The sequence below is a fragment of the Fringilla coelebs genome (assembly GCF_963513975.1).
Source record: "Fringilla coelebs genome assembly, chromosome: 10".
Taxonomy (NCBI): Eukaryota; Metazoa; Chordata; class Aves; order Passeriformes; family Fringillidae; genus Fringilla; species Fringilla coelebs.
Window position 1 is genome coordinate 2262269 of NC_140036.1, and position 20408 is coordinate 2282676.

The 20408-nt window shown below is 49.7% G+C and overlaps 1 protein-coding gene across 1 annotated transcript in view; it reads left to right on the top strand.

The window, feature by feature from the left end:
• The first annotated feature begins 708 nt into the window (after positions 1-708).
• GPC1 (glypican 1) overlaps positions 709-20408 on the top strand; it is a 202285-nt gene continuing 182585 nt past the window's right edge. The window contains exon 1 of the mRNA XM_084212374.1: positions 709-1009. Coding sequence (XP_084068500.1) covers positions 853-1009 — 157 coding nt within the window. The 5' untranslated portion in view covers positions 709-852. The remainder of the gene's footprint in view (positions 1010-20408) is intronic.

A 20408-nucleotide genomic window follows, 5' to 3' on the forward strand; every position in this document is an offset into this window, starting at 1 on the left:
TCTCAGCTGAACTGCTTTCTCCTCGCCGGTCCAAGTGTGCAACGATTTAAGTCCCCTGCGCGGCCGTTTTCCCGTCCGCTGGGGGAACTCCGGCTCCCCAGGTTAAGCGCCGGGGCCACGCCGCAGACAAAGAACGAAGGGTTCCGTGCGCGCTGTCCTTGCCGAAGGACGGCGTGCGGCCCCGAGCGCCGTGCGCGCCCCGCCCGCCGGGGATGCTCGGGGATGCTCCGGCCGCGCTCCGGCGGCTCCGGGCGCTGCGCAGCGCCCGCGGCGGGGGCGCGGGGCGGGGCGGGGGCTGCGCCCCGCGCGGGATTGGCGCGGGCCGCGTGATGCCACGTCCGGCGGGGGAAGCCCTGCCCGCCCGGAGCCGCCCCGCCGCCGCTCGGCGCGCAGGTGGAGCGGTGCCGGCACAGCCCAGCCCAGCCCAGCCCGGCCCGGCCCCGCCGCGGGAGCAGCCCCGCAGCCCGCCCCGCGCCCCGCCCCGCCGCGCTCCGCCCGGCCCGGCGGCGCCGCAGCCGGCAGCATCGCGGCGGGACTGCCCGGGGATGCAGCCGCGCTAAGAACAAAAGCCCTCAGCGCGCTCTCGCTCCGGGGCTTTGAAGCGGCGCGGCCGAACTTGGATCTCTGCCCCCTCCCTCGGCCGAGCCGCGGCGGCGTCCGGGGCTGAACTCGCCGGCGCCTTCTCCCCGCACGCCGCGGGCAGCCGGGGCTCGCCCGCCCGCCGCCCTCGCCCGCCCGTCCCGCCGGGGCTGCCCGCGGAGGGGCCGCACCCCGCGCCCCCCCGGCCGCCCCCGCGCCGCGGGACCTTGGCTTTGCCCTTCGCACGGCAGGTGGCGGGGCCAGCGGAGAAGGATGCGTGTCTTCCCGTGGGGATTTTGGCTGCTGTGTGTCGCCTCCGCCCCGGCTCGCGGTGACAGCGGCAGCAAGGCGAGGAGCTGCGCCGAGGTCCGGCAGCTGTATGGAGCCAAGGGCTTCAGCCTCAGCGGCGTGCCCCAGGCCGAGATCTCCGGTGAGTCCCGCGGGGGCCGAGGGCGCGGAGCCCGGCCGGGGCAGCCCCGGGGCCGCTGCCCGCCGGGGGATGCCCGGGCACGGCTCGGGAGCCGCGGGGCGGGCGAGCGCTCGCCGCCCCACGCTGGAGTTTGTCTCGGGTCGTGGGCGGCGAGAAGTCGGAGCGGAGAGGGTTCCCCGAGAGCCGGGAGGGCTCCTCCCGTTCCTCCCGGCACCGCCGGGAGCCCTGCCCGGGCTCAAAGGGTCTCTCCCCGGCGGCGGCGATGCGAACGGAACTGTGAGAGGGGGGTGGTCGCGCCAAGTGTTCAGCGGTGGTTCTTTCTTTTTTTCTCATTGTCTCGTTGCTTCTGTTCTGAGTACAAGCGAAACGGGTTTCAGGGTTTTGATTGGGAAATCAGAATAATCGGAGTGTAATGGGTTTTGGTGTCTGAGCTGGAAAATGCCACGAGGTTGTGAGAGAGGAATTGATTTATTTAAATCTTCTTCTGGGTGGGAAGCAAACGCGTAAATGGTATTTGCCACTTACTAAAAATGAAGCAGGAGTAAAATGACTGTGTCAAACGTGAAGTGCAGAGGAAACCTGTGTAACCTACATTAGAGTGTGTCCTCTTGCCTTTATTCCGGCTTCGGATGAATCTTGGTTGATTTCCTCCTCTTTGTAGAAACAACTGAAATAGTAAAGAACGTTAAAGGTCTGGTTTGTGTTGGGTTTGGATTTGGTTTTGGTTTTTTTCTCTGAAGGCTTGGGGAAAATATGCTGATGCATTGTAGGGTTTTTTTAAATTCTCATCAAAGTTTTGATACACCAACTTGTGACCCATATCCAAGAGCTTTCTCCTCACTTGTGGGGAGCTTCCTTCTTCAGACAAAGCATAAAACATGCAGGCGTACGTGCCACAGCCAACCCACAGGGACACCCCAGTAAAACTGCAGTTTGTACTGCACGTCTAAGCTACACAATGCCTTATGCTGAATATTTCATCAGGTAATTTTTCAGAGAAACCAATTTGTTGTCTGACCAATGAATGGAGAAGGCTGAACTATAGACGTGCCTCATAAATGTGAATAAATTAATACCTTCTTTGTCAGCTTACAACTGAGAGTAAATTTCCAAAGTACAACGAGCAGTCCTCAAAGTTAAACAGTGGGGAGTTTCAGAATCGTTTGAACATCACTATTAATGGAATAGCACTTCAGCTGAGCAAGAAAGAGGCTTTTTATGAGTTTGCATCTAATTATTGCAGATGTGAATACATTAGCCGTCGTGTTTCAAGTGGGAAGTTCTTGGAAGGCTGAATGTTTACAAACACTGCTGGAGGTGGCTGCAGCTCGCACACGGGGATAGTACTACGGGCAGCCACCGAGGCTGGCAGCAGCTGCGCTCACAAGGAGCGCGTCTGGCAGGTCAGCAGCCAGTTAAACACCTTGTACCTGCAAACTGCTGAGGTTCCAGGAGTGTCAGGACACAGATTTCCAGGATCCAGCAGTTCTCGTTCCTGCTGTTTGTTGGTACGAGCATACCCCTCAAGCCACAGTGGTTAAAACTGGAGTATCAAACCGGGTACCTCTGGCTGTTCTGTAGACAGGGAAACTGTGGATAAATTTGAGGAGCACTGCATGGAAAGTAATACGAAGAAGTGCTTGGAGGAAGAAGGTCCCACACATAAACCTGCTGCTGCCATTAGCCCGGTGTATAAAACGACTGCCAGAGTTGGTGATTTTCATTGGTAATTACCTGCTGACCCATGCACGGTCAGGAATGCACTTCTGTGTCGCTGTATTACTTGCCCAGTGCAGTTAAAACATCAGTGAGCATAGATATAACCTTATAAACTCCTGACAAAGCACGGTGTTGTGTACCCTCTGTGCTTCTTAGCAGCTGTGCAGGTTAGTGCAAAGGTTGGTGCCAGTTTTGCTGTCTCCAAGAAGAGGAGTCTCAAGAGTCTCCCTGCAGTATCCCCACATGTACCAAGCACAGGATCATGCAGTTTATAATTCCACATTTGCTCGTTGCTTCAGGCTGGTTTCAGTGGCAGCAGTTCAGTTTGCTGACCATGGGGGTTTCACCTGCATGGAGCCTTGTCAGGTGGCACCACTGACACCTGTGAATGCATCCCTGGGCACACAGCTGAGGAGGGGCAGGTGTCTTGTGCCTTGTCTCAAGTGAAAGGAGAAGAAAGGGTCTTGGTTGTGCCAGGGCAAGCTTGGATCAGATACTGGAAAATGTTCACAGAAAGAGTAGCCGTGCATTAGGATGAGGTGGTGGAGTCACTCAGAGCTGTGGATGAGGGGTTGTTTTGGTGGTGCTGGGTTGATGACTGGATGAAATTATATTGAAGGGGTCTTCCAACTTTGGTGGTTCTGTGATTGGGCAACTTTTGGCAAAGTTCAGAGATGTTGATGAAGTGGGTTCAGTGTTGTCTGCAGTTGGACCTGTGCTGAAGTTTCCCATTGGTGCCTTCTCCACGTTTTAAGAGCTACCCCATGAACCATGTTATTTTATTTCTGAGCTATCTAGAGACAAAAGCCCTTTCCTTTGTCCCTCTCCTCGCTGTTCCTTCCCTCCATTGCTTGCCCTGAAGCAAAGGGGAACATTAATTTCTTAGCCCCGTGTCCTTGTCCCCAAAGTGGTGCTGCTGTGCTCGGCTGACCTTGCTCCTGTCTGCCTGTACCTGGCTCCAGGCACTGCTTGGTGTGTGTTGGTGTCACAGCAGCCCAGCCCCGGGAGCCAAACCCCACCCTGCACCCCCAGAGCTGCCCTGCAGAAGGAGTTCAGCGAGCTCCCAGCAGGCAGGCTCTGACTCAGACTGAGATTGGCCGTGTTTGTGTTGGGTTTAGAACACTTACTGCACGCTTTACACCTTCTAATCTGTATTCTTAGTTATGATTTAAGGGGATTATGAATAATCTAGTGTCTCCACAGCTCACCAGAAGGTAGTCCCTGCTTGTGGCTGCACGGATCAGTTGCAGAAGAGTCACACAGTTATTAGCTGGCTAATAGATAAGCATCTGATGCAGGGATAGACTCTTGGCTTACCAGATTTCTCATGAACCACCTAGACAGGGTTTCCTGGTTTTTTGCTAATGTTGTACAATGCCTTTAACATGTCTAAGCACTTTAAATGTGTCAGGTGCTGTTATTAAGTGTGTTTAGGGAATACACAAGGTGTTATATCTCAGTACTTTGAAGTCAATGGCAAAATTCCCAAACATGAAAGCAGCGTCTGCTCGTGTTAGCAGTCCTGACAGACAGCATGCACCCAGAGTCTGGGTGAAGATCTGCCTACCAGAACGTTAATAATGCTGGGGGAAAGCCCCCTACTCCTTGAGTTTGGGAAAGTTGCACCACTTGCTCCCATGAGATGTACTGCTAGCTGGATCACAGCTTTCCTGCGTGTTGGAGAGTGTTCCCACTCTCCTTGTGGATGACCCACACCCCCTTTCTCTGATTGCTACAAAATAAGGGAAACCAGTTTGAGAACTTGCAGTTTTTCTGTTTCCTCTCAAGTTTTCTGAAGGTAGCAACTGTTCCTACTGTCTCACATTCCCATCACCCCACTGTGGGTCCCCTGCTCTAGGGGTGCTTCTTAGTGCCTGTGTTAGGGACTGGTTACCTCAGGCTCTGATAGAAGAGAGTGTGCCTACACCACCCACAAAATATTGCCCTGTGGGGGGGATATCCAGCTTTCTCTGACTTATGGGAGTGTCTTGGGGTTACTGATGTTGGGTGGGTGAGTGCTCCATAGTTTCTCAAGCAGAGGTAGTTCCCTCACGGACTAGAGAAGGCCTGAGGGTTGTGATTTGATGTGAATGTGCTTGGCCCTTGTTCTCTGTTTGGTTTGGACTTCCGCTTTGGTTTGTTTCTTCCCGAGAGTAGTCATCTAGCCACTAGACATGGCTTGTTGTTAGGTTGATCTTGTTGACATGGGCAGTGGGTGCAGGGCAGCCAGAGAAGAGGAGGGTACAGAAAAAAGCCAGCTGGACTTTTCGAGGCTGCCCATCCAGTCACACATCTCACACAGATCCTTCCCTGGCTCCTCAGCTGAAAGGAGTCAGAACAATTGTTTTAACCTTTTAGTCCTTTTAGGCTGTGTAATTAGGTTTTATGATGAAAACATTGTCAAGTGTACATGTTTGAGCCCTTTAGAGAGGTTTTATCTAAGTAGAGAGCAGGTCTGGCAACCAGCTGGGACTTGATCAGGAACGGGATAATGGAACCTCATCTCTTGGAGGATATTCCAGCTGCTGGCTGTTCCAAAGTGGGACAGGCCTACATCCCTGGTTTGAAACATAAAATCTGGGCCTCCTCTTTTCCCAAGGAAAGAGCTGTACCCAGAACTAAAAGGGGCACTCCAGTGCTTTTTGAGGTGGTCATTCCATTTGGGTTGTATTTCCTCGGGCAGAGGGATTTCTCAGGATCAGCTCCACAGAGAACTCCCAGATACAACAGCATCCCGTGGTGAATAAGCTGAATTCCTTTGGGGCAGATCAGAACGGCCTTTTAGCCTGCTGGCTTTAGAGTGCTATTTCTGATGAGGTAGAATTGTGCCTTCTCCTCTGTCTGGCAGGTGTTTTGGTGGGACTGTCTGGGGAGGCGGTGAGCGGTGCCAGACGCTGTGCGTGCCCCATGCCGGTGCTGCTCGGGTGCGCGCCCGGAGCGTTCCGGGCTGGGATCCGTGCATTGGGATCCATCCCCGCTCAGAGCGCTGTGCATTGGGGTCCCTGCGCTGAACATTGGGATCTATCCCTGCTCAGAGCTCTGTGCTTTGGGATCGCTGTGCATTGGGATCCATCCCCACTCAGAGCTCTGTGCTTTGGGATCGCTGTGCATTGGGATCCATCCCCACTCAGAGCTCTGTGCTTTGGGATCCTGTACATTGGGATCCATCCCTGCTCAGAGCACTGTGCATTGGGCTTGCTGCACAGAGTGCTGTGCATTGGGATTGCTGCACTGTACATTGGGATCACTGTGCATTGGGGTCTATCCCTGCACAGAGCGCTGTACATTGGGATCCCTGATCCCTGCACTGTACACTGGGATCCATCCCTGCTCAGAGCGCTGTGCTTTGGGATCCCTGTGCTGTACATTGGGATCCATCCCCGCTCAGAGTGCTGTGCTTTGGGATCGCTGTACATTGGTATCTATCCCTGCACGGAGCGCTGTGCTTTGGGATCGCTGTACATTGGGATCCATCTCTGCTCAGAGCACTGTACATTGGGATCGCTGTGCATTGGGATCCATCCCTGCTCAGAGCGCTGTGCATTGGGATCCGTGCATTGGGATCCATCCCCGCTCAGAGCACTGTGCATTGGTATCCTTGTGCTGTACATTGGGATCCATCCCCGCTCAGAGCACTGTGCTTTGGGATGGCTGTCCATTGGGATCCATCCCCGCTCAGAGCGCTGTGCTTTGGGATCACTGCACATTGGGATCTATCCCTGCACAGACTGCTGTACATTGGGATCGCTGCACAGAGCGCTGTACATTGGGATCGCTGTGCATTGGGATCTATCCCCGCTCAGAGTGCTGTGCTTTGGGATCGCTGCACACTGGGATCCCTGCACACAGCGCTGTACATTACACTGGGATCGCTGTGCATTGGGATCACTGCACGCTGGGATCGCTGCACAGAGCACTGTACATTACATTGGGATCGCTGTACGTTGGGATCGCTGTACACTGGGATCACTGTACATTACACTGGGATCGCTGCACGCTGGGATTGCTGCAGACTGGGATCGCTGTACATTACACTGGGATCGCTGTGCATTGGGATCACTGCACACTGGGATCCCCGCACAGAGCGCTGTACACTGGGATCGCTGTACACTGGGATCGCTGTGCATTATATTGGGATCGCTGCACGCTGGGATCGCTGCACACTGGGATCGCTGCATGCTGGGATCGCTGCACGCTGGGATCCCCGCACAGAGCGCTGTACATTACAATGGGATCGCTGTACGTTGGGATCGCTGTACGTTGGGATCGCTGCACGCTGGGATCCCCGCACGGAGCGCTGTGCATTGGGATCGCTGTACATTACACTGGGATCGCTGCACGCTGGGATCCCCCGCACGGATCGCTGCCCTCTAGCGGCATTCCCGGCCCGCGATGCTCCTGCCGGCACCCGAGCGTGCTGGGTGCTGCTGGCGCTATTTTTAAGGGAATCTGCTCTTCTGTCGCTGTGAGATGGATGACTAAGCTCTCCACCACGTAATTATCCTTATCAGCTGTGTCTGAAAAAAACCCTCTATTTCAACAGCTCCTTTTGTTGGTGAAGCAAAAGCCTGCTATTTCTTTTTCCAGAAAATTTGCACGGATGTATCGCTGGAGACACCCACCAGCACCCCTGTGTGAAGCTGCAGAGCTCACCTCATCTCTCCTTTTCCTGTTCCTGCCCTGCAAGTGCCCTGTTTTATTTAAGAACACGTGTCAGTCAGTGTCTGGGTTCTCTGCATGGGCTTGATAGGAGATGTGTGGCTTTTGGCAGCGATTATAAAACAGTTGGTTTGATGTTCTATTGCTTTCAGTACCGTTGTCTCACGTGGAGGGGACCAGATAGATGTATTCCTCTGGGTGATTTCAATTATTAAGTGTGCTTTGACTTAGCCAAAGGCAGGGTGGGAGCTGGTAACTTCATTATCAAAAATGTGTATTTAAAGCCAGAGGTTTTCCCTTGTAGGTCACAACAACGATAACTGGAAGCAGAACCAGAGTCCCTGGAGCACCTGCCCATGAGCAGCAGCTGAGCACAGGCTCTGTGCCCAACCCACCAGTGCCCACTGGGCTGGGCAGGGGGGTTGAGGATCATCTATTTTTATTGTAGCATCAAATTACATTAGGCACAGTATGGCAGGGGAAGGAGGGATGAAAGGATGGCTCCAGCCTCAGAGAGCTCTTGGTCTGAGCAGTATCCTGGCCCTGCTGTCTGCAGCGGTCTCAGCGCTGTGTGGCTGGGCCAGGCTGCAGTTCTGCTCTCTGGCAGCAGCTCTGTGTTCCTCCCCTTGTCCTGTGGGGCTGTGGATGTCAGGAGCAGCCTGGTTGGGGGAGTGACTGACAGGTGTCACTGGCACAAGGAGAAATTTTGTATTTGCTTCCAGCATTCAACTGAGAATTTCAGGGGAAGACCAGGGAAACAGACATCTCAATTCTGTGGAAATGCACAGGCTTCCTTGGGGAGATCAGCTTTAATTTCTGTTTGCTGCCCAGGTCCCTGCTGAACGCTGCATGTTTCTGTATATTGGCTTTCTTTCTCTGCCCCATGGGATGCTGCTGTGTACATGCAGCAGGCAGGCAGCCCCAGGGAGGGGATATTGTCAAAACAGCAGGCTGCTCTGGCTCACAGCTGGCTCTGCTGGTTCTGCCCAACTTCTGTGCCTTCCCCCAAGCAGCTCCCCAGGTGATGAGTGCTGGTGTTGCTCCTGCTCAGGGAAGCCCTAAGAAAAGCACCTTCAGCAGGACAGGGTGTCCTGTCCTGTCCTGCACTGGGGGGTGTCCCCTGATGGAAGCATGTCCAGCTCCACAGCAGCAGGGCTGGGCAGAAGGGCCTCTCCTGTCCCTGCAATGTCCTGCCCTGCAGAGGGCACAGAGCAAACCTGGAGTCACCTCCTTGACTTCTCCTCTGCAGGTGAATTCAGACAGGGGCTGGACGTGCTGCTTCTGCTTGGGGGGCAGGAAAGTCACCACCAAGTGCTCTCCTCAGCTTTCACCTGCCCCCTGAGCTGCTGCATGGATTGAGTCTCTCTGAAAATCCTAAATCCCTCCTTTCTACCTCTGTAAGTTAAGCAAGAGTTGGGCCTTCTTTTTCAGTTTTCCTCCAAATACTGACTCCCAGGCACGGCTGTGAGAAGGAAGGAGAGGCTGAGTGGGCACCTGCATGGGTGGAGCAAGTCCATAACAATCCCTTCCTCTTTAAATTCACCTGGGAAAAACTGACACTTCTCTTCTGCTGTCTGTCTTACTGATGGCTGTAAGGATAACTCTGCCCCATGGGGAGAGACCCAGGGAAGGAAGATCCTAAAACTTGCAGGAATCATCAGAGCAGTTGCCTGAAATGTTCTGTAGTTTGTTTGTTTGTTATTCCACCTTTTTTTGTAGTGTCTTTGCACAACGCTGCTGTAGCTGCCATTGTGTTAGAATATTTCCCCTCAAAGTTACAAAAAATAGATAAAATTCAAAACTCAATGAAAGCAGAAAATTCCCTCAATTCTCTTTTAGCCATGAGGGACAGGCCACCCTCTCCTCTGAGGTCTGTATACCCTGACACTCTGTTGCTCAGAATATGTTTTATCCCTGACAGGTGAAACCTGTCTTTAAGTAACATTTGATTCCCAGGGAATCAGGTTACCTCCGTTGCCAGATTGTTCTGCAAAAAATAATGAAGCTTTAGACTGCAGGCACTTAAAATTCTTGTCTGAACGTGACAGGGCTGTGAGCTTGGTCAGTCACTTCAGCCTGCTAATGTGTTCCTGTTTTGCTTGGAATTCTTCAGATATGGAAAGCTTTTCTTTCTTGAAGTTGAAATAAGCAGAGCGTTGTGACAGTTTTTCCCAGTGCTCTAGCTTCTGAGTTTTAAAAAATACACTCATCACAACTGTGTTGCCTGTATAGAAATTATAAAACTAATTTGATTTTATGTGCCTCTCTGTATATTGCAGCATGAATCAGAAATATGGAATTACCCAGCTGTTACAGGCTCCTGTGCTAGCAACATAAGTAAAACCAGTTTTTCAATTGCCATGCATTCTTCTGAAGTATGAAAAAGAGAAGAAAACAACAACAGAAGTTTTGCTGTGGTTTTTGGGGAGCAGCATGGTAGTACTTATGTAGACAGTCAATCTTTTACATTACTAAAATGCAAATATTCTATGACAAATAGTTTTGGCTTGCAAAAAGTTAGTATTTTATAGGATTGTAAAACTGTCCTGTATAATTAATTTGGACAGGCATATTTCCTATTTCTATATTTCTAAAATATGAGTCTTTTAGAAATTCATAGCTGTAATTTCTCCCTATAGGACACAAAATAAGATGACGTGGACACACAGCTCTCTCACGGTAATAAAGGCACTTTTCATTTCTGACTCCAACATTTATAGATTTCCCAAAGTGACAGTGGATTGGAGGGTGACAGTGCCACCTCTCCAATGACCAACAGTCCATCAAATTTCTCCTCCTCCATAAAAGAATGCCAAACAATACGTTATTTACATAAAGTGTGTGAGAAAGTTCATTACAAGAACGTAAATATCAGAAAGCTTAGAAAAACTTAAAAAATCAGAGCGACAGTAATTTTCATCCATAAATAAATCATAATAAAAGCACTGTCAGAAATTAACATCAACTTTACATTTTTTAAAATACTGATACAAAGAGGCTTCTTCAGTCTGTTCTGCTCTGGGTTCCTGTTGCTGCACTGAGGCTTGCAGTGATTCCATGGTATAATTATTCTGAGGTGGGTGCCCAGCCCAGCAGGCTCCTGTCCCAGCCTGGCTGTCCCTCCCCAGGTAAGCTGCCTGGTGCAAATCGGGTGCTGCACTCACTGCCTGCATCTGCCACCAGGGAGGTCTGCTCCTAGTCCCCATCTGGATGCAAATTTTCACCATGGAGCTGGAAAAGCCACTTCACTTTTCTTGTTTCAGCAGTTTCCTCTGCCATAAACGCTAAATTGGAAGGAGGGAGCTGGAGTAAGGCACGGGAAGTTTGGTTTATTAAACTCCAGTCCCTCGGTGTGAGAGCAGTGGTCTTCTCCCCCGGTGCAGTTGCTCGCTGTGCACAGCTGTGTGAGTTTAAAACAGTTGTAGAACCAGTTTGGATTTTTACAAACATCTGTTTGGCTTTGTGACAGAATACCAAACAACCCCTTCCAGAGAGCCCCTCTCTCTCTATCCTCTTGGATTTGCGGGAGGTCTCAGAGAGGCTTCCACCATGAGGGAGGAGGAGGAGGCTGGTATTTTTATTAGAGAGGCTCTCAAGGCCAGAGTGTAGCTAAGGGACTCATCTGCTGTGCATTTGAGGAAGGGCTGCACAATAGTGGGAACCCAGGGGTAGAATTCCCTTGGGCTCAGCTGCAGGCTCCCCCAGCCTGTGCCCCATCCTGCCTGGTGGCAGTGCCCCAGCTGCTTGTGTCTTGGGGGATTGGGGTGCAGGAGACCTTGGGAAGAGCCTGGGGAGGGCAGAGCAGTGTTCCAGTTTGCCTTTTGCAAGGGATGGGCTTGGCAGTGCTGGGTTAGAGGCTGGGCTCGGTGGTCTTAGAGGTCCTTTCCAGCCTAAGCGATTCTGTGACTCGTGGCAGGTCTGTTCTGTGCCCCCAACACAAACTGTTGCAGGTGTGTGGTGGCTGCATGCTGAGCTTGTGAGGGGTGAGTGTTACCTGGAACATGCCCAGTGCCCACAGACACCTCTCAGCAGGCAAAGTCCTCTCTGGAGCACGATGTGATCCCTGGGTTTGGATGTAGCACGTATTTTTGCTTGGTGTGGCTTTAAATGTGGAAGAATCCCAAAGCTGGGATGCATTGCTCTGCTGTCACAGTTGGTATAAAAGTGCCATTGGCATCCAGAGCTTGCCTCTGCCACCCAGCTGCTTTGTCCCATCTGGACAGCAGCTGGGGCACAATTGTTTTGCCATATCCAGGTGTCCTGTGGGGTCACTGAAGCCCCAAATGTCCCTGTGCCAAGCCTTTTGTGGCAGGATGACCAAGGGCACTGACTGTGCTGCTCCTTGGGGCATCCAGGGAAAACCTGATCCAAATGTTGATAGCACTTCTGCAGAACTAATTAAAATGAATTTTTTTTTTTTTTGTGAATCTTCACAGGTGCCAGCAAGTATAAATCAGCAAAGCTTAAGCTATGACTTTATTCTTAAAATAAAGAGAGAGCAAACACCTTTTGAGAGGGGGCACATTTCACTTGTAAACCAAGGGAGAAAGGCACTGTGTTGAAATGCAGTATCACTTCTCCCACTATCCTGGATCAGCTGTCTGGGAGTTTGAGTTTTGGTTTAATTAGTAACACTGCTGCTACTGTTTGTGTTGCACTGAAGACATCTCCTGTCACAGTCGTAAATTAAATATTTTTCACTGCTAGCAAAACACTGTGTGACAGGTTTTAGGACTGAAATTCCTAAATGTAGCTGCTGATGTATGTGTGTCCAGCAGCGTGGTGTCTTGTGTTATCCTGCTGTCTCTGATATATTTTGAGCACTTTACATCACTCTGGCTGACCTGGCTATCCTTTTTGCCAGCTACAGAAAAAGACTTGTGACATGTCCCTTTGCAGGGTTCTTTAGGGGAGCAGTGGTTGCTCTGGGAGCCTGGTGTGTCTGCACATGCTGAGACCCCTGGAACAACACATTTTTGCACACAAGTGGTGTGGTGGTGTGCAAAAATAATGTTCCTGTGTTGTTCTGTAAACTGGAGGCTGCAGGCTTTGTGTAGTGTGGCATGCATAAAAATACAATAACTGATAAAAGAAAATTAAGTATTTGCATATTTTATTTTCAAATGGTGTGAAGTGCCTTTGCAGCCTGTGTTTGGTGGCTTTGGGGCTGCATCTGGAGCACGATGCCCATTTCAGGGTACCTGTCCAGGAGAGGCAGGGCTACAGTGGAGCTGCTCTGGCACTGCCACCGAGCTGCTGGGGGGGCTGGAGTGTGTCCAGGGGGCAGCTCTGAATGCTGGGGAGGTTCAGCAAGGGAAGTCCAGAAGGAAGAGGGCTACAGGAGATCCCATTGCTGCCTGCAGCTACTCAATATGGGAACAGAGGAGACAGAGCTGGACTTGGTGCCTGGCAGCAGGATGGGAGGTGGTGGACACAGCTGGAACTGGGGAAATTCTTGTTTCATGTGTAGAAAGACTTTTTCACCCTGAGTGATTGAACACAGAGAAGGTGTTTTCCATCTCCATCCTTGAGGATACTCAGAGAGTTCATGTGGCCCAGGCCCTGGAGCATCTGCTCTATTTTGTCCTGCTTTGAATGTGGTTGGACTAGATAGCTGCAGAAGACCTGTAGGCTTCAATGATTCTGTGATTCTGTGCAAATGCTCTAATTGTGCCAGATCAGGGGTAGGCAGAGGCCTTTTGTTAACGATGGTCTTCTGAGGAGGGAGGGATGAAAGAAAATCCTTCCAGTACTGCCATGTAGCATTAGCAAATTTTCAACTTATTTATTAGCTTATGAAATATGACATCTAGTGAAATCAAAGAGAAGCACCAGCATTCTCCTACATGAGTAAAAACTTGTGCTGGTACTCCAGAGATCAGTTAAATTTTCTGCTCTGGCACATGTGTCTGGCATGACCTTGGGCAAGTTGCTTAATCTGTCTGTATCTCCAATCCCCATCTGTTCATTAGTGTCTTTAAATTACAATACCTTGTTTTTGTAATTTGTCTTTGAATTATCAAGTCTTGGAGTACAGATTCTCGCCGCTTCTCTGAATTTCGCCATACAGTACTTAGCACAACGGGACCATAAATCTTCATCAGTCCTGTGATACATGAATAATAAACAGTAACAGCATCATTTTGGGCCACATTCTGCCTCTGATCTCATGATGCATAAAGACAGGAGGGTTTTGTTGATTGAAATGCTGTGCTGTTCAGCCTAACGAAGATGCATGGGCCTTACTGAACAGATTTTTACGAGCCTGTTGTTGGCTCTTTGGTTTGTTGGGGTTTTATTCTGTTTCATCATTACTCATTGATTGCAGGTATCTAAACAATTTGCTTGGCAGATCAGGGAATAATAAATTCCTTTAATCTGTGTTTCTTTCAGTTTAATTATTGTTAACTCGTTGCTTAGTGTTTAGTTCAATGGATAATGAACTCTGTTCCCTGTGTGGTGAAACAGAGTCGGACTACAGAGACAGAACTGGCTTCTCTGGTTCTTTTGAAGGTACAAACCAAAATTGCAGAGTCACTGAGTGTTTAACTCCAGGCTGGATTGAAGGTTACCAGCAGGCACCCTGTGGTTGCATTGGCAGGCTCCATGGAGGTTAACATTATTTCTCTTGGTTCCCTGTCTGGCACTGCATTACATTTGTCGCTTTATTTTTAGACAGTTAAGAAACTGGTAACTACAATGTAGGCAGCTATTTCAGTCTTGATTATAAGACAGTGTCTAATAAATCATATGCAGCACAATCCTAATTACTGCAGACAGACTTTACATTTGTGACTTTGGTAATGCTGTGTTGGACTACTTCCTGCAGAGTTTAGCGCTGCGTTCAGACCTTCCCACTTTGGCTACAGCTGGGGGAATCAATCCTTCATTCACTCGGGGGTGCTGTGGTCTCTAGTGCCATGCCACTGAGCATCTGGGTTCTTTCAGGGCATTCCCCTTTCTCTTGTTCCTTCATCATGGAATTTTGATCATGTTCTGTGAGCCCATGCAGCAGGGTTGGCCGTGGCTGCAGGTTGGTGCCAGGTCTGTTCCCACCCCAGGGAGCACACAGGGGTCACCCCTGTGCCTTTGCTGTCACATCAGCAGCTCAGTTCAGCCCCAAACTGAAATACACCTGTGTGGGTTTTAACTCAGCAGGATTTGGGGGAGACTGATGCACCAGGGAGGGGAGCAGGGCTTGGGGAGTCCCTTTATGCATCCCCCTCTGCTCTGCAGCTACTCACAGCCAGTCACACAGCAGCCAGAGTGAAAATACTACCTAGGCTTTTCCCCCATCACCAAGGCTGGCTCTCTGGAGCAGACCATAAAGCCTGCAAACACAGCTGCCCTGGTAGAAATGTAACTTTCCTATCATCAGCTAAAATGAAGTCAAGAAAATAGGGATTTTGGTGAGATCCATGCTGAATGGCTTCTGAGGGTTTGGCTGCATGTCATGGAAAGCTTGAGTGTGGCTATATGTCAAAGATCACTGTTGAAAAGTTTATTTTGGGCTTGCTGCTGTATTCTGCTCAGTCATCAGGAGAAGACAGTTTGTAGCATTCTGGCCATTTCCTGCACACATTTAATGCAATGAACTTTCTTACACAGTTAACAAGGAGACAAAACATGAGAGCCCCAGATGACTAAATTGCTACTCTGTAGATATTTTTCCTCTCGTGGGGAAGGAGTTGTTTTTTGCAGTGTCCCCCACAAAAGCCCTTTAATACAAATGACATTACCCACATTTGCAGAAAGAGAAAATGGCACTTGCCAAATCTGCAAATCACAGTTGTGTTTCTGTCAGCTTTGGCAGCTACATGGCTTCTGGTAACGCTAATGAAGGCAATCTGCTTTTAATTTAAAATCCTCCCTGCAGAAAAAAAAGTAGCTGGCAGTTGAGGGATTCGGCAGTATCTTTGTGTGAAACTTCTCTTTCTTTATTTTCTATGGTTTGCTTTAGCCAAGGAGAAACTGTTAATTAAAAAATATTCCTAATGTAGCCAAATATGCAGGAATGTACTTATGCAACAACTACCTGTACCAGTTCTGCAGTAAATCACTCCTTTGTTTTCATTTGATGAGCAATTCTAATTAACCAAATAAAAATACTGCTTACCTTGCACTTAACTCAGCACGTTTGCTGCTTCTCAGTGACTGAGGGGATTGACAGGTTTTGTTTGGATGACTTTTGGATTCAGCAGGGCCAGGGTGGTCAGATGGCACAAGGAGAGGAGCAGTTCCTGCAGGATGGGAGCACCCAAGGGTGCAGGCTCTCCCAAAAGCCCTGCCCTGTCTCTGTGCCTCCTGCAGCAGACAGAGGAGGGGGGAAAGACAGCATTGCTCAGACCACCTTCAAATGCAGCTTCTTGGAAGACATTTTTCCTTAGTTCAGAAGGCACTGGACCAAATCATGCATCCAGTCCACATAATTTGGTGCTTTGCAGAGCAGTAAAAGTCTGTGCTTGGAGAAGAGCGTGAGGAAGGTGCCTGTGTGTTGAACATGTGCAGTGGTGGTGATGTGGTCCTGCAGCAGAATCATCTGGAAATGATCCCAGTGTGTTGTGGTCCCGTGTTTCAGCCCTTGCTCCTGCCCTGGATCCTTTGCAGCAGTTCAGAGGAGCTGCAGGCAGGAGCTGCACCCTGCTATTTTCCCGGTTTTGTAGAGCTCAGGACATCTCTGGAGCTGTAGGTTCTACAGAGAGGGTTGGGCAGGAGATACCAGAAGGCTTCCTGACAAAAAGTGTAAAAGTGATCAGACAGCCTGGCACACAATTGGGGTGCTCCAAATGCAGCATTTGCACAGGTCCCATGGCAGGGCACCACCAGCTGCAACCAGTCTCCCACATCTCACAGCAATGGAAACATTTTTTTAAATGATTTTTAAAAAATTTATAAAGATAAAAAATTTTCTCTAGCTTTAGGAAAATCAAAGTTAAATCTACTGAGGTGTTGTCTTGAACTTGTCTATAAGTAGGGTAAGCATTTATATTGTCAAATGATGAAAGCATTTTACGCTTTATTGGATTGCAGTAACTTCTTCAGCGCTGCATTTCATGTGTGCAGGAAGGAGGGGTTTGGCTCGTTTCACAAATATTTCACAATGATTTGAAACTGACTTGTTCCTTTTTTCACCACAAATGAAAAAATGGTCAAAGCTGTTGGGCCTGTAGCTTATTAACCCTTGCACACAAAGACTTGTTTTGGAGGGGATGGGGAGCTGATGGAGGCACTGCTACACCCTGAAGCAGATACTGCTGCCCTTTAATAGAAGGAGTTATTCTATAGAAGGAGTTAATCTGAGGTAATAGAAGGAGTTATTCTATAGAAGGAGTTAATCTGAGGTAATAGAAGGAGTTATTCTATAGAAGGAGTTATTCTATAGAAGGAGTTAATCTGAGGTTATAGAAGGAGTTATTCTATAGAAGGAGTTAATCTGAGGTAATAGAAGGAGTAATTCTAAGGCAGTAGCTGGAGCTGATGCCTTGTGCAGGCTGACCTAGAACAGAGGCTGGGCAGAGTTAAAGAATAAAGTAGGGATTTATTAAGAGGCCTCAATGGATCCACCTTGGGCAGTGCAACCCAAAATGGTCCCAAAATGCACGGCTGGGCACGGGGTCTCTCCCTGGGATCAGCTCTGCTCCATTTGCACCTTGCAGTTCATTGTCCCATCCCAGCTTTAGCCCCTGCAGTTCCATCTCTCTTGTTTTCTCTCTTCAGTCCTTGTTGTTTATGCTCTAGGGGTTGAGATTTGGATCATTTATCCTTGGTCCCCAGCTGGAGCAGGAATTGTTTTGTCTCCCTGCTCTCAGCATCCCCTGATGTGAAGCCCAGACCCACACACTAAAGCAGCACAGAATCTGAAAAATAGAAAAGCTAAAACCTGAGGCACCAGAGCCATATTTTTCTTCCCAAAGTCTGGGTGTTCAGCAGGAATTGTGACTGCCCTGTTAGGGCTGGTGCAGCAGCAGCTGGTGCAGGGGGCTGGAGCTCCAGCAGGTCTTCCAAGAGCTGAGAAGTTGGGCACAGCCTCTCAGGGCTCCACAAAAAGTGGTTTGCTTGACAGAACTGATTCCCTGCTCCCATCTGCTTTAAGGCTGTACACCAGGGACAAAAATCTGGCCTCATTGCTTCCTCCCAGGGGATTTATCTTGGAACTTTGAAACCTAACCTCCTGCTCCATCCCTAAATTTAAATCCAGATTCTGACTGAAGATAGAACCATATGTCAGGGAAGCACTGGGGCACAGCCATCCCCTGGGTATTTATAATCTGCTGTTGCTCTGGGAGTTTGCTGCAGAAACAGGAGCCAGAAAAGGGCCCAGCTTGGCAGGAGGGGTTTTTGGGATGTGCACTGGGGCTGCCAGGGTGCTGCCCTGTTAGGGGCATGCAAGGAGCCCCCTGTGCTTGGCAGATGAGCCCTGGGAGGGGTGCAGGGATGCTTGGTGTCTCATCCAGAGGTCACCTGAGGTAATCCAGAAGCACTGTGGGAGTGTCATGGTCATGTTTCCAGGAGCAGCCATGCTCTTGGAGGCTTGCAGCACAAAGGAAGGGAACAGAATGCTCACCAACCACCCCAGCAGAGCCTTCTGGAGGCTGCAGGCCAGCTGCATCTTCCCTGGTGACCCTGGGGAGGGAGCAAATGATCTAACAGATGGAGAAGATAGATTCTTGTGATTAGTGGGTGATGGGCTCCTCCTAAGCAGAGAAGGTCTGTTCTTTTAATTAATTAGCTGGTTAATATGTTTGTGCAATGGCATGCCTAACTAATGTGCAGTTGCTATGAATACACACACAAATGGCAGTAATGGCTGCAGATGGCTCTCATTACCCAGGTTGGTTTCTGCACTCATCACACATGCAACACATCAAGTTGGCATAAAAATTGCCATGGGTTGGGTGATTTGTTTCCCTCCCCCACTGCATGTGGAGGTGCTGGTGTGGCCCTTTCTACACAGCCAGATTCCCTGGCTCACTGCTGGGCTGACCCCCAAGCTGAGGCAAGGCTTGGGAGTTTGCTGTGTGCAGAAGAAACTTGGGCAAGGTGATGACAACTCTCAGGTTTCCTCTGCAGTGTCCTCCAGCCTGTGCTTTGGACTGTGTATTTTGCCTGATGGTGGTGCAGAAGCAGAGCTCCAGAGCTTCTGAGCTCTGCAGGTGCCATGTATGGTGTCTGGTTGGCCTCCATGGGCAGCTGGTTCTTGCTCTGACAGCCAGCCTAGGAATGGTGTGTGAGGGGCTTGGGGGCCCTGCAGGAAGGCAAGGAATGACTCAACCTGCAGGCTGTGTCTGACACTGCTTCAAGGACACATTTGGGAGCTGTGCCTCCTCTCTGAAGTCTGTCACTTTGTACTCCCAAACACCCACAGCTTCTCCAGAGGGGATATCAGGGCTACATCTCTGCCCAGTCCTTCACAGACCTTTTGTCCATGAATATTATCTAATCTCTTTTTAAACCTGCCCCACAAAGTCCCATGGCAGCAAGCTCTGTAAGTTCATCTCCTATATAAAATAGCACTTTTCTCTCTTTTAAACCAGCAAAGCCCTTGAACTTGCACAGCTGTTCTTCACTTGGATGAATCTGTAAAAGGGCTTTTATTAATAAGCCTAATACCAAGGAGGAGTTGCATTCAAAAGACAATTTGGGGAAATTATTGCATCTTCTTTTCTGTAAGGGCTGCCTGGAGTAAGGGGACAATATCAGATAGCTGCAGTGGTGCAGCTTGAGAAGGGAAATTGAGCTGCTTGGAGTGACTTGAGGACCTGGAAGATCCTGGCTGGCAGCAGCAGTGGGTGCTGCCAAAAGCTCTTTTTGCATCCCAGCTGAGCAGTGCTTACTGGAATTGGCTGATGGGCTCCCTCTGAGCTACTAATCCATGAGGCTGAGCTCTTGTTTAGGGAATGGCAAAGACAATTTAGGGGAAATCCACATCAGAACAGGGCATTTGTGAGATGGCTGAGCCCTGCTCCAGGTATAAGCCCTGAGCACCATCTGCCCTGGGAGTGCTCAGCAGGGAGCAGGAGAAGCTGGGAGAGCTGCTGCCACTCCCTGCAGCGTGGATCCAGAGGGAAGCACCTGGGGAGTCTGTGCTTCTTTCCTGCCAGGGTCAGGATTAAATGTGTGAGGCAGAATTTCTTGTTCAGACTCAGCTGTTTATTAGTTCTTGTCTATGGTACAGTCTCACAAACTCTGAGCTCTACAGCATTTCATCTAACAAACTAAAAATGGAGCTCCATCTCTCTCTACAAGGCCTTTTAAGAATAAACTTAAGAAATTAAGAATTAATTTCAGTCCAATTTTTAAGTCCAATTAAGAAAGGACACCTAATTTTTTTTTTACTTTTTACCCAATAACCAACCACCCTTGACCAGCAATATGGACTTTTCTGTCCAATTACACAAAACCACCATGGAGAAGAAGAAGAAGAAGGAGCAGCCTTGGCCCTAAAACCTCCATCTTGCTTTATATATATTACTGTATTCTAAACCCTTAAACTCTTAAATTTTCCACCATGTGATATTACACACCTCTATTCAAACTCCAGTTCTATCATTCAATTTTGGAAGTTTTCTCCACGTCCTCAGGTCAATGCAGTGTTCTCTTGGGGGTCAGTGCCTGTCAGCACAGAAAGTCTGAAATTCTCAGTAAAGGAAAAGCTGCTGCCTGCTGTCCTTCACCCCTGGGCATCTCTGGGGGATGGGTGGGGGTGTGTGTACCTGTCTCCCAACTGCTCTGGGCAGCAGGCTCTGGGAGAATGAAAGATCTGTGGATAATTCATGTGTCTGCACTTCTTTGTGGAGTGCCATTAATCTTGGCATCAGGAGGCCGCTGCTTTGTCTCCCAGCACTAAACCTTGAAGGCTCGTGATGGCAGCTAAAAAGCTGAGGGTACAAAGGGAAGTTTAAAGAAGCCTTGGAAGAGAAATTCGTGTCAGGGAGTGAATAATCGGGAGGCTCTGTGCGCTGTAATGGAGAGCCAGGCTCAGGCTGATGACTCTAACGTAGTCAGTAGTGCAGAAAAGAAC